Source organism: Triplophysa dalaica, chromosome 19, assembly GCF_015846415.1.
Source record: "Triplophysa dalaica isolate WHDGS20190420 chromosome 19, ASM1584641v1, whole genome shotgun sequence".
Lineage (NCBI taxonomy): Eukaryota > Metazoa > Chordata > Actinopteri > Cypriniformes > Nemacheilidae > Triplophysa > Triplophysa dalaica.
Window position 1 is genome coordinate 1,827,096 of NC_079560.1, and position 17,332 is coordinate 1,844,427.

Sequence of the window (17,332 nt, forward strand, 5' to 3'; positions counted from 1 at the left end):
TCTGATTTTCTGTAGTCTACACGGTAGAAAATCGAACACATTTAAATTATTAGAAATCTTTTTATTTGATTATTTACTCTGCATTCTTTCTTTGTGTACCCAACATAATACAATATAGAAAAGACAATCTGTTTGATAAAAAGAATCATAACATGAATTTCCAAAGAAAAGACCAAATACTGATGAAAATCTGAAAAATCATATTTACAGCCATAAAGAACATTTCCTTCAAGCGGATGATTTAAAATTACTTTCAATAACAAAACAAACAATGAAAAAAGCAACCTTGAATACACACTATAGTTAACATTTGCCTCGTGTTTACTCAAATATAACATTGTTGGAACTAGTTTCATTTCGCAGTGATTGTTTACCAACAGATTTTATGCAAAGCAGAAGTTATTTGAACAAAGAAATGTTTCTGGAAATATCACAAACCATCAAAATGTACACATGAAAAAAATCAACAATTTAACCTTCAAAGGATCACACATTACCAGGTAGTTTGAATCCAAAATTCAGTTCACTCAATTACAAAAGAGTCATGCAAATGTCTAGAGATGCCAAGTGTCCCACAATGCACTGCGAGCCGAACAGCACATTGATTCTAATGACAACCGTCTACTTAAAACACCCACCAAACGTCAATAGCGACATAAAGCTGTGCACAAGGCCTCATAAATAAATTGGTTTAAACATACATCATAAACCGATGCAGGATCGAGCACGGACAGGTAAAACAGCACCCGTATCTCACTGAATTGCATACATGCTGATTTTACAGGATATATTGACGTGTACATAAACATCTACTGATGCTCCTACACATCCATGCAGACAAACCACTGACAGCATGTTATTCCAACACAAAACAACACTTTTTAAGGCAAAACGCTACGCGAGCAGTCCTTCATAGCGCACCGTAAAGGCAGATATACACACATCATCAAAATAATATTTTAAGAGTATTACTGTATAAGTTCATGTTCTTCAATGGCTTCAGTGATGCATGAATGCTTTTGGACTTAAAGAACACGTTATATTGTTCAATGGGTGAATATCATGAAACCTGTCAAGAACATGTCCGGGTCATGTTTAATCCAAATATATATTTCTTTTAAGAAAATGAAGCCTTCTTTTTTTACCATTATACATAATTACAATATTAAAACAACTAGTTACTGCTTCCATGCTCATTGTAATGATATAAGAAATCTTCAGATAAAAACAATTGAACGTATTGAGAAATATAAATAAAGTCAAAAAGCATCTGAAATACTTAGTGAATTGAGTATTGCAGGGAATGTTATTAATGGTAATAAAAATAAATATTCATGATTAATAGTAAATTTCTTCTATTAGTTTTGGGGTGAATTATGACCCGGACATGTTGTGAGATTTCCCCAAATAAAGTGTCAAAATAAGAAACTGCCCTTTTTGCATCTGTAAGACGTCTGTATGCGTGTTTCCCAGCAAGTGCAAACATTCTTAAAGGGACATTGAGGGACGTGTTTTATTCATTTTTGTCTGTGCAACTCATTCCCTGTCACACACATAAAGAAGTGACAGCGGCAGGATTTATGTGAATTAAATATGTCACAAGATAACAGAGCGTCAAACATTCAACAACAGGTACAGTTGAACAGGCCAATAAAATTATATTCACATGTAAACTTAAAATTAAAATACAGAAAATAAATATAGTCTTTAAGCAGTAGTGTGTCATTTCTGTGCCACCGGTGCTAGAATGTAAAAATGTTGACAGAATTTCACCAGAGGAGCTGAAAACTGTTTTAACTGTTGTGCCTTTTTCTGTTGATAAAGAAGTTTGATTTTAAATGAATTGGACTATCATACTACAGTGATGGAACAGATTTGTTGAACACATTTCAGAGCATTTCTATTCAATTTACTACAATTTACATTATTGCGTTTCACTTTCTGTATTAAAATAATTCTTGGGTTTGTTTTGACCAGGTCTTTGCTACTCTTAAAGGGAATAGTTCAGCCAAAGATTATGTTCATAAGCCTGTATGACTCTTTTGTGGAACACAGAAGATGATCTTCTGAGAAACGTCTCAGTGGTTTGTGTTCATACAATGGTAGTCAATGGGGTTCAGTGTTGATTGGATATCAGTGTTCTTCAAAATATCTTTTGTGTTCTACAGAAGAAAGTCATACTGGTTTAAAATGACACGAGAGTGAATAAACTAAATCATTTTTGGTTAAACTCTCCCTTTACTTCATATACGTTGTCATAATGTGGGTGTTTTATTCATTTATAACAGCAAGAGGATGTAGAGGTACAGAGGGAGCAGCAGGTTGTCGATCTGTAAAGTGAACGCTTCCAGCATGGCAACCATGGTGATGGAACCCACAACCCACGAATAACTGGCGTTCAGGTTAATGCTGCTGTCAGCGATGAGGAAAATCACCACGGCGATGATCTGCGCAAACACGGAGCTCGCCGTGCCCTCAAAAGTCTTCTTGGTGCCAGGCCAGCGGATTTCACCGACCGTGCTACCAAATACTGACGCAACCGTGTCCCCGACCCCCACGGCCAACACCCCCGCATACGGCGCCAGACCCCCAGCGCCCGCTAATCCAGCTTTTGGGGTGCAAGGCCCGGGTGAGAGCCAGACAGGCAGAGAGACGCCCAACAGCAGGTAGATGTGTGTGAGGATGAGGGGTCCGGAGTCTCTCTCGTCCAGGAATAAAGTGAGCAGGTGTCTCAGCGGAGACCCGAGCGGTCGAATCCGGAAATATCGGACGAACTCCAAGAACAGGAACGCGGAGAGACACCCGACCGAAGCCAAATGAAGCAGGGGGCGGTCGAGTGCCAATCCAGGGGCGAAGGTCAACACGATGAGGAGATGGAAATATTTCCGTACGGTGGTGGACGCCTGGTGTTTCTTACTGCTGCCCGAGCGATGGCTGTTTTGATGAATGACCACGGCGACGGCCAAAAGCACCAGAGCCGCCCAGAATCCGATAAGCCCGAGTCGGGTGTCGCTCTGGCCGATGAACTGTAACAACCAGGTGACTGGGTGATGCTGCGTCAGTAGGGTAAGCCAGGGCACCAACAAGCCCAACCCCAGAATGGCCGTCATCGCGTGGAAAAACAGAGAAGCCGCCCAAGTTTCTGATTCCATGAATATGAAGAGCACAGAGAAGAAGATTCCCAGCATCACAAAGCCTAACACAGCCACCGGGAGAAGAAATGGAAGCGGGTCTGCGTTCGCGCTCCCGCCCGAAACCAGGGAGCGCTTGATGAGCTGCTTGATGATGAAACTGATGCCGCCCATTATGAGAAGAGCCTCACCGGGCGTGAAGCAACGTGGAAGCAGGTACAACAGGATTAAACTGAGATACACGAAGATCAACAGGACCTCCAAGACCTCGATGACCTCGGACACGGTCAGCGTCTGCCTCACCGTATACAGGATGGCGCTGCTTGCGATGCCGGCTATGACACAGGTGTTTGTGGGCACGGGGCGTGTGATGCCCAGCGCAATGAGAGACAGGAACAGTGCCAGCATCATACCTATGACTGTTAACACCATGGCGAAACGTTCAAAGTAGACGTTTCCCACTGCCACGCAGCGTCCCCTCAGAACGAGACCCAGGAGGGGCAGCACCATGCTGGCCGGGAGGACGCCGCTGTTGGCCGAGGGGCGAAACTGGAACACAGCGGCGCCGGTGCGAAGGAGGCGATCCCATTTGTGCTGCACGTAGAAAGCCTGGACGGCAAGAGCGACGCAGCACCAGGACAGCGGATTCCACACGGCCATGTGGACGGAAACCACGATGGCGAAGACCACTGCCGATTCAACAACCACGGAATCCGACTGCATGGCGGCGGAGTAGGGGAGATGCTCGCAAAGAAAGGGTCTTCAGGGGTGATGAGCGAAATCTGTCAACATACAAACATCATTCACCTCTCGACCTCCGGCACACGTCAGATTAGATCTGTGGTGGGAAAAAAATATCAACCGGTTAGAAAATTTAAATAAAACTTTGTCCAGTTGTTTTCTTTAAGGATTATTTTGGCACAGATGGCATCGGTTGACTGTATGTGGCTTTAAACAAAGTGATCTGTTTAACTAAACATCATGTTCAGGCAAGAACTAACGTGATTTAAAACGCTTCTAAATTCAAGGATGTCCAAATTTCTCAAGTGCAATTTCTCAACCCCAGACTGTGAACTTTGGCACCATTGCTTTCTTAACACTGTGAATAATAAAAAGAAAGCAGACAGAGTTGCTTTTTGATGGCATGACGCTTCTATGTTACACTAGTTTGTAATACTATGCCATTTAACACTTTTTTTATACAATTTAAATATAAAATAATTTGCCTATTAATGCAAGTATATTCCACTTCAACACACATGATTATAGAAATTACGAGCCATACCTGAATAGTGGTGTATTTTATTATTAGTATTTAGCATGTTTAATGTATATTAAGCGGCTCCTTAAGCAGAATCCAGCAGAATGACAGCTCGCTCACTGTTATATCGGCGGCTTGTTAAACGACTGCACAGTAAATAAACACAGAAACACAAAGCACGTTTCTTACCCCTGTCTTCGGGATATATATCTTGATTTTACGACGGAAGATTGAGCTTCCCAATGTTTAATAGAGACGTGTGTTCTGTACGATCAGCTTCTCATTCACTGTCGGGTGGGGGCCGCCATGTCAGATAACAGTGCACGGTTGCCAGATCTACGCAATAAAACGCACCCAATGACCATCAAAATGAGCCAAAAACATCCCTGCGATGAAACACATTATATCTGTGCGTATGTAAATCCATAAATAGTAGAACTTTTAGAAGCGTCTTAATGTTTTGAGTCAGAACATATTAAGATTTTTTAATGTAACGTTTTAACAAATAAAATTGAAATTCTTTAGATCTTTAGAAATGTATGTAACTGATCCATGTTCCTCATGATTATATGATTAAAATACGCAATTATATATATATGTTTGTAGCTAATACTTCTGTTTTGTTTGATTATCTTTTAGCTTTGCAAATATTGACATTTAAAAGATGTAAAGTAATCCAACCACGGAGATTCGCACCAGACATGGCAACCCGGCACCAAAAGGTCAGACAAATCACGTGACAGACATCGGAAGAAAAATAAAATCGTATTCTTTTCACAGTTTTTTACTTGCCTATCATTTTAATATTGTTGTTGATCCACAATTTCATCTTTATAAATACATAACGTTACGTATTTGAAGATTTGTGATAGTCACGTGATAGTGCCGCTCGGAAAGGCTGGTCACGTGACCCAGGTGAAGATGGCGGACTCGGAGATGTGTGTCAGGTAAAATGGAAGAGAGAGAAACTTAACGGGTCTGTTTTCATGGAAGTCGTTTGAAATGTGTCGTCGGAGAAAAAGACAATATGTTACACGTCGTATCCAGTCGATAAATGCGAGCGAAACATGCCCTCAAAATAACGTTTAATTGACAGAACGGCCGCACGAGTTTGTCGCGTGCGCTGTGGGATAGACCCGCGCGGCTGAAATTCAAATATCCAAAATGAATCTGTCAGTTATACTTGAACCGTCTAAATACACGAGCGGTTATACTGAAGGAAATGTTTTAATATCATTTAGTTTATTTGTGGAAACGATTCACATGATTTGTCATTAGATGGTGAGAACAGTTGAAAACGAAAGTTATGAATGAGTTCATTGTGCGCATGATTATAAACAAACATATTGAATGCGTTTATGCTTCTACGATACAACGTTACGTGCTGCGATCTTTTTTCATTGTTGTTAATTGCTTTAAATAGAATTTAGACACAAATAAACAGCTAAACGTATTAATGTATCGCTTTAAAATCGCTAAACGGCATATTTATGTATGTACAGTAGTGTAGTCTATATCTGAGGTTGGGTGTGTGGTTGAATGCAGGTGTAAACAGGATCCATAAACATATTTATCGCACCAAATGGTTAAATTAAATATATGTGTGTATGTAAATGTAATTATAGAAACTTTGATGACTAAACTTTCTTATATCAGTTCATCACTGAGATCACATTCTGTTCATTTAGCATTATATCAGTTAAGACCTTTACAAAGTTAGATGTGTGACACTTACTTTTTACAACACATTTATGATTAAACATCACTTTTTTAATTCAGGAGCAGTCGAGAGTTATGGACGATCTTGCTTGGGAGATCTGCACTCCGAGAACCAGTCAGTTAACCATTTAATATTCTATTAATCTATATGTCATTTTCTACCAGAACTGTAATGTGATCACTGAATCGTACGATCCTAACAGGGCCAAATCGAAACGGAGTTGAATCGGAACTGGGAGAGAATTCTGCAGGGTCTGTTCTTCTACAAACCTCCCAGGTAACGTAACTGAGAAATGCTAAAACATATTAGTGAGTTCATTTTTATTGTTGGCGTAATTGTGTGGGCAATGATATTTTGCAGCACGTCGGCCGCCGACAAACTGAAGGCTGATAAAGACACACCGCAGGCTCTCAAAGACTTCGGACTAAGAATCAGTAAACTGCTGGTGAGAAACACAACACATTGACTTCTTTGCACCAAAAAACGTATTATTATAAGCTCGTTCTCACGGCGGTGATGATCAGCTCACTAGGTGTTGTTTTAATACATTGAGACGTTAAGGATATACATTATGTTAGGAATATGAAATCATATGTATATTGTTTATATCATTTTCAGTTTCACATATATTTTAAGTGATTTAAGCATTATTGTATCCCATGTTGACACAATTTATTTAGGAATTTATCACATTTTTATTGAATTACATACACGGAGAGAGATATTACAATCCAGTCAGTCTGAATGGACTTTTTCGAGCCTCCAGCAATGGATCAATGGCCTTTTTTATGGGTGCGTTATTCTTTTAAGGGTTTGGATGAACAGCAGAGTGTTCAGATTCTTCAGTGTTACCTCCAAGAAGACTACAGAGGGACTCGAAACACACTAAAGGTGAGATCTCTTTGTTTCTGTGTATCCAGACAGGCGGACATCTTTTTCCATCTAAGTGCACTGCTCTTGTCCAGAATAAGAAGGACCAGATCTCATGACGGCCACACAAGGCTCTTACTTTTTCAATGGATTTTCAATTGGTTAATTCTCCTCTTGTTCCTATCAGGCTGTGCTAAAGGATGAGAGACAGAGTCAAGCCCTGCTGCTGAAGGTTCGACCATCTCACATGTTTCTTTTTCTTGACTTATGTCGTCTTCGGTCTTCCTCTCAATCTTTGTATTCAGACGTGCACTGATAAAAAATGTTTTTCGAAATACAGAAGAAGTAACACATTTGTAAAATACTGATGCAGATGCTTGTTAGTATTCTCCTTTAATCTGACATGGTTGACGTTGTCGTGCAGATAGGCGATTATTACTATGAAGAGAGACTGTGTGTGCTACGCTGCGTGCTTCACCTCCTCACATACTTCCAGGATGAGAGACATCCGTACAGGGTAAAGTGATCGTGACAGATATCAGCAGTTCATAACATCCGCTCAGTTTTATATGCTCATTCTGTCTCTCTCACTCTCAGGCGGAGTACTCAAGCTGTGTGAGTAAACTGGAGAAAGATCTGGTGTCCAGCTACAGGAAGCAGTTTGAGTTTCTGTCCAGATCAGAAGCGCCGACATGGGAGACGCATGGAAATCTGATGGTGAGCTGCACAACATTTGTCAGTAGTCTGTTTTTGTATGTGGTAGAATTATAGTGATGTTTCTGTCTTTGTTTAGATGGACAGGCAGGTGTCACGCTGGTTCGTTCAGTGTCTAAAAGAGCAGGCCGTGTTGCTGGAGATTATGTTCCTGTATTACGCCTATTTCGAGATGCCGCCCAATGACCTTTTGATCTTCACGCGCCTGTTTAAGGAGCAGGGTTTTGGACAGCGCCAGACAAATCGACACCTTGCGGACAAGAGCATGGATGCTCTTGTTGAGCGCATTGGGTCAGAACACACAGATTTTCTCTCACACACACACACACACGCAAACAAGAATGTATAATAAACAGACTGTCGTCCTGCTCACAGGTATTTTAGCTCTCTGATTCTCGTGGAGGGGATGGACGTTGACTTCCTGCATAAATGTGCTTTGGAGGACCGAACCGAACAGCATCAGTTTTATGAGCAGCAGGATGTTTGCAAGGTACCACCGACCCATCGCACATCATCCAGCAGTCCAGTCATGCATCTGAAAGCGCTCATATTCACTGAAGTGTGCATGTGCTCGTGTAGGAGGTGGATCAGATGCTTTTGACGTTTGGTGACATCTCTCATCACGGCCCGGTTATGTTGGCCTGGGTTCTGCTGCGACACACACTTCGTCCAGAGGAGGTCGGCTCGGTGATCAGACGTCTGGGACACACCACGCTGCAGCTGGAGGTCTTTCAGTATCTCACGAACATGCTGCAGGAGTTTGGCAGCACGGGAAATAATGTAAGAACTGCACCTACTGAATGTCTGATGGGGTTCATGTAAATGCAGATGAGAGATGATTGGATGAATGATTTCTCTCTTTTCCTCTCTAGTGCACAGCCAGCACTGCACGCATGTGTATTTATGGCCTCTTGTCTTTTGTCATCACGTCTTTTGAGGAAGACACACTTGGCAGCCAACAGGTACAAATACACACAAAGCTTTAGACCTTCAGTTAGTTATAAATTCACGAATGTTTAAGGATTGATTCGATTATTTTGTCTTTAGCACTTGATCAACGCAGCGTGTGAAGTCCTCGCTGCTCCGAGTCTGGCTGAACTGTTCTGGGAATCGGTAAGTTCTGATAAACACACAGTGTATTTCTTTAGTGTGTCTGCTGTGAAACGTGTCGGTTATGACCTGTAACCTGTGGCGGTGTGCTGCAGAAGCCGAACATGGGTCTGGGTGTGATTCTGGACAGCGCCGTGGGTGTGTTTCCATATAAGACTGGACCACTGCTACAGCTGCTCACAGGCCTGCTGTCTGACAAATCTACTGCTAAAAAGGTACAAAAAATGAAGTTTTAAGTTATATGTAAAATCTTTAACCTAATATATTTAAAGGAATCTCCTAATTCATACGAGGTCTCAGAAGTGTACCGGAATGATGCTGGATGTTTAGAATAGTTCAGATGATATTCAAAGTCACAAATTTGATGTCAACCACTCACATACCTGATCACACACAATGTTGTGTTCCATCTCCCTCAGGTGTACACCTTCTTAGATAAGATGTCCTTCTACACTGAGACTTATAAGCACAGACCCAATGACGTGATCTCCAGAGAGGATGGGACTCTGTGGAGGAGACAGACTCCCAAACTGCTCTATCCGCTGGGTTAGTGTTAAGAGCATTTTCTGAGGGCACTTCCTGTACATGTCATTATTGTGTTGTTTTAAAGATTAATGTCTTTGTGACATTGTATTTTGTGTCTCACGTGTTCAGGTGCGGGGCAGACGAACTTGAGGATGCCTCAGGGCTGTTTCGGGCTGGTGTGTGAAGATAAGCAGCTGTCTGTAGGTGAACAGGGTTTCCTGGTGCGCTGGGAATATTCGTACAGCTCCTGGACTCTCTTCACCTGTGAGATAGAGATGCTGCTGCATGTCGTCTCTACAGCAGGTGAACATTCGATAAATGAAAGACGAATTGAATGGTGTTCCTGTTTTAAAGTGCATTAAGAAACATTGTGTGTTTTGTGTGATTAGATGTTCTGGCACACTGTGAGCGAGTCAAACCCATATTGGATCTGGTTCATAAGATAATCAGCACCGATTGGACAGTTTCTGACTGTCTGCTGCCCCTTACTTCACGAATCTACATGCTGCTGCAGAGGTGAGACACACACACCATAAATGCAATAATAATAATAATAATAATCAAAGCGGCTTTTATTATTTACTGTATCTATGTCTATTCTTGAAATGACAGTGTGTTGGTTGTGTTACAGGTTGACCTCTGTCATTAACCCCCCAGTTGATGTCATCACTTCCTGTGTGAACTGCCTGATCGCTCTGGCCGCTCGGCAGCCTGGAAAGGTAAATGCTTTCAATACAGTGAAGTTTAGTACTCAATAACAAGACAAAGTCTAAACTCTTCTTTCGTTCCTAACGAAGGTCTGGTCCAGTCTGCATCATACTGGTTTCCTTCCCTTTGCCTCCAGCCCTCTGAACAACATGGCACAGACCATCAGGTACCCCACAAACACACCACCAGAGATCATAAAGATCATTATATAAATATGTGAATGTCTCTGTAAAGGGTAACCTGATGTGTTTTTGTGTGTTTCAGTGCAGAGGGCATGAAGGCTGGTAACTACGGCAACCTGCTGGTTTTGATAGAACAGCCCAGAGGAGAGTACGGCGTGACCATCGCCTTCCTGAGATTGGTGACCACACTGGTCAAGGTAACACACATCTCAGACTCGTTTGTTCTGAGGTCTCGAGGTAATCCTCATAGTCTCAGAGTGACTGTCCACTCTTGTTCACAGGGTCAGCTGGGCAGCACTCAGAGCAGAGGACTCATCCCCTGTGTGCTGCTGGTCCTGAAGGAAATGCTTCCGACTTATCATAAGTGGCGCTACAACACGTATGGAGTCCGAGAGAGGATTGGTGAGTTACTCTGACACAGTCCCAGCACTACACATGCACATACAAGAGGTAAAAGACGTTCATGTGTTTATTGCCCTCTCTCTCTTTCTCAGGGTGTCTCATTCTAGAGCTGGTTCATGCTATTCTCAATCTGAATCAGGAGGGGGAGTCAGAGGGCAGGTGAGAGGAGGAGAGGATAATCTTCATCCTTCACTGTTGCTTGTGTTGGAAGTTGTGTTTGACTTCAGTTTTGTAATTCTTGACGTGTCTGTGACCCCCATAGTGCCCCCAGTCTTCAGTCACTGTGTATTTATAGTCTGGCCAACACGGAGGCTGGGCAGGCCGTGGTCAACATCATGGGTGTGGGAGTGGACACCATCAACATGGTGCTAGCAGCACAGCCCAGCAGGTACACATTGTGTGTTGGTTTGTGTTTGGATGTTTTATGTAAGATGTTGCCGTTGATTGTGTGTGTTTGTGTCTGTGTGTAGCGGTGGTTCTGAGGGACCTGGTCAGGTTCTGATCCAGACTGTGAAGTTGTCATTTTCTGTCACCAATAATGTGATCAGACTCAAACCCCAGTCTGACACGGCATCACCCCTGGAGCAAGCTCTGACACGGCACGGTTAGTGTGATATGACGTTTAACTGAACAGACTGGTCTCAGATCTGTGATATACATCAGGGATGTGATTTTTCCCTATAAATACGGATTTCTGGATTTTTTTGACCTTGCTGCGATCACCCGCGTAAATTGCATTAATTCGTTTTATTTTAATTTGTGGCGGGATTGGGGTTTTGGGGATGTGCGCGTGGTAATCATACGGCTGTCCAACAGGATCTACAATCTCTACCTCACGCTCACGCTTGTTATAAATGCAGAGCGACCGCTTTATTTAGAAGAACATCATTTTGGGAGTTATCTATGTGTCCAGAGAGTCCAAACAGACTAATAGAAGTGTACTCAAAAATGTGTGTGGTGTCATATCATTTTTAATAAAGTGGGGAACTGAACAGCGTTTTGTAATGTAAACAGAAAATCCAGAATCTGGAAGTTGAGAGGGCTATATGATATGATTTAACATTAAAACATTATCTATATACAGATACTTAAATAGGCCATTCCGTGATTTGATGCCTTGAAACTATACAAATTGCCGATCTAGTCACTGTCATATAAACACGTTGAAGTCTCTACTGAAAGCATACATTTAAATGAACTAAAACCACAACAAGCTTCCAAAACCTGCTGATTAATAATCAGTGTTGCTAAGTGAAGTATATCTATCTTTGGCACACAGTTTCCTGTTTTTAATCATGTAACATTTAATTTGTAACATTAAAGACATTTTTGGGGGAACTGTGGTTGGGCGAGGGTGCGTGCGGTGTTCCATCTTTTTTTGTCTTTTGCTGATCACATGCCTGATACATGTATGTATGTGTCATATTTGTGTTGCAGGTGGTCATGGCAACAACCTGATCGCTGTGCTGGCCAAGTATATTTACCACAAGCATGACCCTGCACTGCCCCGACTCGCCATCCAGCTGCTAAAGAGACTCGCCACGGTAAAATGCGTTCACTATATGCCCATCAGTCTTGAGTTTATACTGCATGTCTCATGCGTGTAGTGCTGTTTGTGTCCAGGTGGCTCCCATGTCTGTGTACGCATGTCTGGGCAGCGATGCCGCTGCTATCAGAGACGCATTCCTCACACGACTGCAGAGCCGGACTGAAGACATGCGCATTAAAGTCACCATACTGGAGTTTCTCACTGTTGCTGTGGAAACGCAACCTGGACTCATTGAGCTCTTCCTTAACCTGCAGACCAAAGATGGCAGCGACGGGGCAAAGGTCAGAGGTCACACAATAATACCTGTTGAGATGATGATGATGGCAGCAGGCTGAATGTGACTGTGTTTATAGGAGTTTTCTCTGGGTGAATGGAGTTGTTTGTCAGTGGTGTTGGAGTTGTTGGACTCTAAGCAGCAGGGGAAGTATTGGTGTCCTCCACTCCTGCAGAGGGCAGCGCTGGCCTTCCTCCACGCGCTCTGGCAGGACCGACGCGAGAGCGCCCTCTCTGTGCTCAGGACCAAGTGAGGCTCTCGCACAAACACACACATTGAGACAAAAAACGAATCGCTTTAGTTCTGACCCTTCATCTCATCTTATTATAGAGAGAAATTCTGGGAGAATCTCACCGCTCCTTTATTTGGAAACTTGCCTCCCCCATCTGAGACCACTGAGGTGCGTATGTGTGTGGATTTCAGTTTTTAATGAGAAGATTATTGTGTGTTTTTGAGGGTAATTCTTTGTTTTCCTTCTCTGTAGCCGTGTGTTCTGGAGTCTTGTGCTTTTGTGATGAAGATAATTGGTCTTGAGATCTACTATGTTGTCAGGTATGATACACACATTAACATGAGTAATGAGCCACACACACACCAGAACACAGTTGTAACTGAACTCTTTGTGGGTCTTTGTGTCTGTAGTGGTGTGTTGGATCCGTCTCTGAAAGCAGCTCTGGAGAGTTTTAGTAGCAAGCGTCGCTATGAGTTCTGGTCGGATTATGTTCGTGATCTGGTGTGTTTGGCGTGTGATGGTGAGGAGGAAGGTCTGCGCTCTCTCTCTGAGTCTCAGATGCTCATATCTGCCTGGAGGACCTTGTTAATACTCTCCACCAGCCACGTGAGAACAACTCTACACCAAAGTCATCTCTAGAAGTCACTTACTATGAATACATTATAACAGATTGTGTGTGTGTAGCGTGAGGTGATGCATTTAAAGGACGATTCTGTTAGACAGAAGCTCTTCATGGATGTTTTGGAAGGAACCAAAGCAGCAGTGAGTACTTCAGATATCACAGATTACAGTGTCAGTAGATTCATGTGCATGAGCTCAGTATCATCAGTGTCTCATCCTCTGTCTCTCTCAGCTGCTGATGTCTCAGTCTGTCTTCTGTCTGCGTCTGGGCTCAATGATGGTCACACTACTCCTCATCCTCCTCAAACAGTGGAAAAGGTGTGTGTGTATGTTTGTATTTATACAAAATTGCGTCTTTAATTGATCTGTTTCTATGGACGTATGTTATATTGAGTCATGAATTGTGTGTGTTTCAGTGTGCTGATATCTGCTCCAGCTCTGCTCCCTCCTCTGTCTCTGATGTTGGAAAGCGTCCTGCACGCTGAACAACAGCTCATGGACCGAACCAAAGCCAAACTGCTGTCTGCCCTCATCTTAGCCCTGCAGATACAGGGACTCAACGGTCAGTCTATGTGTGTTTTGTTGACTTTTGAAAGCTGTCTCAGATTGGTGTTATGGCAATCCCATGATGCTTTGAAGCTTCTAATGAGCAGCATCTCAAATCAGTCAGTGCAGGGAAGTGTTCATGTGTGCATGTACTGTACATTTATATCAGTGTTGTTGAAAAGCCTTGTGTTGTGCTTCAGGAGGAGAGATTACCCAGCTGCCCCAGCTGCTGTTGTGCGTGTGTGAGATGGTTCAGGACGAGGCGCTGGCATTGATTGACAGCACACGTCACATGATCCAGAGGGGAGACATTCAGGAAGACAGTATGGAGACAGACAGCCCTGTCCAGAAAGACCAGCGAGACTCAGTAAGTGTGTTTTAATAGAGAAGCATAAATTGGACAGAAACAGAAGTTTTGATGTTGAAGTAAACACGCAGTGTAATGAGGTCATGTGACATGTTTTAAAACCTTTGTTACATATTGTGTGCAGTTTGAAATGCTGTTGTGTTAAAAAGACTGCTGTGTTTGCGTCTGTCCGTCAGGTGTGTGTGTTAGCTCTTCATCTGTCTAAAGAGTTGTGTCGGGCGGATGAGGATGGTGAACAGTGGCTGCAGGTGGTGAGGAAGCTGCCGGTTCTGCCATCGGCTCTGAGCGCTTTAGAACTGAGCCTGCGCTCCAAACAGAACCTCTACTTCACTGAGGCCGCACTGCACCTGCTGCTCACGCTCGCTAGAACACCACAGGTACACACACACAACACCACAGGCACACATCTGCTAATTAACCAGCTTACCAAACTGATGTGAGAGAATGAGTCAGAATATTAAAAGTTTCTGTTTTATTCTTCCTGGTCTGTAGGGGGCAGCAGCTGTTGCTGGCGCAGGAGTAATTCAGAGCATCTGTCTTCCTCTCCTCAGTGTGTATGAGGGTCCAGCTAATGGAGCAACACAGGTACTCAAACTATATTCTGTTTATCACTCACATATGTCCTTGTTTCAATAGCATCCCTCTTCTACTGGCTCTATGACTGATTCTTCTCTCTCTCTCTTTCTCTCTCAGGCGTTTGTGCGTAAGTCTCAAGATGCTCCCAGCTGGCCGGGTGTGTACAGGTTGAGTTTATCTTTGATGGAAAGTTTGCTAAAAACACTTCGTTACAACTTCATCAATGAAGCGCTGGACTTTGTGGGGGTGCACCAGGAGCGCATACTGCAGGTGTGTGTGTGTGCGCGATCTCCTAAGTTATTGTTCACTTCTGGTGAATGTACTTTTTTTGTGTGGTGTTAGGATAAGTCATTGATTGACAGTTCATCTGTCAGCACTGATCTGAGATCTGAACTCCTGTGTTTGTATACATGTGTTAGTGTCTGAACGCGGTGAGGACGGTTCAGTCTCTGGCATGTCTAGATGAAGCTGATCACACTGTGGGCTTCCTGCTCCAGCTCTCTAACTTCTGCAAAGAATGGCACTTTCACCTGCCACAGCTGCTCAGAGACGTACAGGTACACACACACACACACACACACGCACAATTACAAACACCAGCACATTCATATCTTCACTGCTGTGTAAATCTGAATCTGTGTTCGTCAATGTGTTGCAGGTGAATCTGTGTTATCTGTGCCAGACGTGTACGTATCTCCTCCACAGCAAGAAAATGCTTCATCATTACTTGCAGGTGAACATCAAATTCTACATTGTTTCCCAAACAAGTCAAGCAAATATTCATATTGTTAATTCACGATGTCTGTTTGTCACATGGGTTTTATTGTTGTCGTATTGTTCTAGTAGCTTTCCCCTACCCTTCAAATCTGCTCGTGTCGAATTTTTCTTTCTATAAGAACAATTTTATAAACTTTACACACTGAATCTGGATCGAATATGTTGGTCTGTGAAGTGAACTGATGTTAAAATGTATTGAGTACTGTCTGTGTGTAATTGATGTCACTGATTGATCTCGGTTTGTGCAGGCAAAGAATGGGGAGGGGCTTCCTCAGGGACCACACCCCCACGGTGCAGCCCAGCTCGCCTTCAAAGAGCAGGTGAGCGGTGAGAGAGAAGAGGCGGAGTCTAAAGCCCTGCAGGCGGTTCAGTGCAGCCTGTTAAAGATTCTCAGCAAAACACTGGCGACGCTACAACACTTCACACCAGACTGCTGTCAGATATTATTGGATCAGGTACATAAAACGCCAAATCATTACCTGTTACACAGCGACTCTAGTGTTTGAATCTCAGGGCTGTAATGATCAAAAATGCTTTAAATGTGTTTCAGTCCATGGACCTTGCGGAGTACAGAACTCTCTTTGTGTTAAGTTTCTCGACTCCTGCTTTTGATTCTGATGTGGCGCCGTCATTTGGAACGCTGCTGGCAACTATTAATGTGGCTCTGAGCATGCTGGGAGAGGTACAGCTTCTCTCTCGCTTATGTAGATCATGTCACATGATGGTCATGTTGATGGTTATTTGATGTTTGTGTTTTCAGATTGAAAAGAACAAGGAACCAGTTGTTTCATCTGAAGACACACAAGCTCTAAAGTGAGAAAATAAAGAAAATGTTTTCAATGTGAATATAGACTTCATCGATTACATCCTCCATTCTCCGTCTCTTATGTCTAGGTCATTGTTGATGTTCTCGATGGAGAACTGCTTCTATGTGTTGATCTCTCAGGCGGTTCGCTGTTTGAAGGATCCTTCAGTTCTGCCCAGAGACAAGCAGAGACTAAAACAGGAGCTCAGCTCTGAGCTGGTAACTCAAATCACACTTTAGTACTTGTTGTGATTTTCTTATTGCATTGAGCCTCACCCCAACTTTTGTTTTCTGTTAGAGCACACTGTTGTCAACGTTATTCCGGTATTTCCGACGAGGTTCCCCCTCCTCACCCGCCGGTCTGCTTCCTTCACCACAAACCAAACTACCCACGCCAGGATCCAAGGGCACGCCAGAGGGACAGGAGCCGTTTATTCAGCTTGTCCAAGCTTTCGTCAGGCACGTTCAACGCTAGACCAGACCTCAGACTTGCAGCTCTCATGAGCGATTAGTACTTGAAAAAGAGAAGAGCTGAATGACTTTGAAAAGGAATCTTTACACTTGACAACAGTGAATCAGTTTTTCACCAGACCTTCTGGTGCCAAAGTCCCTCTGGACGACACAGCTTTCCTATTTAAAAGCAGTTAATTTTCCCTCATAAAAACAGAAGCCAATGAAAACTGTTATCATACTCATTTAAATGTTTTTTTCAAGGTCCTTTGTAGTTACATGTATATAATTAACAAACATGTTACAGACTTTGTCACATGTCATAGGCTTTTTGTATTCAACTTTTGTATGTGACAGTTGTCGTATATTTGTCTTGTTAACCAAAATAAACTGAAAAACATATTATAGGGTGTGGATTTCTGAAGACATTTTTGCATACCAAACATTTTTAGGACTTCACCACAGATTGCCTGAAGTAACGATGGATGTACATTTGAGTTTAACTGAAACTT

At 42.9% G+C, this 17,332-nt stretch overlaps 2 protein-coding genes across 2 annotated transcripts; one reads left to right on the top strand and one right to left on the bottom strand.

Annotated features, from left to right (window-relative positions):
• Window positions 1-40: 40 nt before the first annotated feature.
• Window positions 41-4,698, bottom strand: dolk (dolichol kinase). Its single transcript, XM_056731241.1, has 2 exons — window positions 4,582-4,698; window positions 41-3,969 (listed from the first exon to the last, which is right to left on the bottom strand). Exon 2 carries the CDS (start codon window positions 3,852-3,854, stop codon window positions 2,280-2,282), a length of 1,575 nt encoding a protein of 524 aa, XP_056587219.1. The 5' UTR covers window positions 3,855-3,969; window positions 4,582-4,698; the 3' UTR covers window positions 41-2,279.
• A 557-nt stretch (window positions 4,699-5,255) lies between these two features.
• On the top strand, window positions 5,256-17,222 carry nup188 (nucleoporin 188). The gene is made up of 44 exons (XM_056731887.1): window positions 5,256-5,339; window positions 6,172-6,226; window positions 6,315-6,388; window positions 6,473-6,557; window positions 6,923-7,003; window positions 7,170-7,214; window positions 7,407-7,499; window positions 7,580-7,699; window positions 7,776-7,987; window positions 8,072-8,186; window positions 8,276-8,476; window positions 8,569-8,658; window positions 8,744-8,809; window positions 8,902-9,021; window positions 9,226-9,352; window positions 9,461-9,634; window positions 9,721-9,847; window positions 9,963-10,050; window positions 10,129-10,205; window positions 10,304-10,418; window positions 10,503-10,623; window positions 10,716-10,782; window positions 10,886-11,011; window positions 11,094-11,227; window positions 12,061-12,167; window positions 12,247-12,453; window positions 12,526-12,695; window positions 12,777-12,846; window positions 12,931-12,998; window positions 13,089-13,284; window positions 13,363-13,440; window positions 13,532-13,617; window positions 13,716-13,861; window positions 14,046-14,212; window positions 14,389-14,589; window positions 14,705-14,797; window positions 14,906-15,058; window positions 15,208-15,345; window positions 15,447-15,521; window positions 15,814-16,020; window positions 16,116-16,247; window positions 16,326-16,378; window positions 16,460-16,589; window positions 16,669-17,222. The coding sequence occupies exons 1-44, from the start codon at window positions 5,314-5,316 to the stop codon at window positions 16,843-16,845; spliced, it is 5,193 nt and encodes a 1,730-aa protein (XP_056587865.1). The 5' UTR covers window positions 5,256-5,313; the 3' UTR covers window positions 16,846-17,222.
• The last annotated feature ends 110 nt before the right edge of the window (window positions 17,223-17,332 follow it).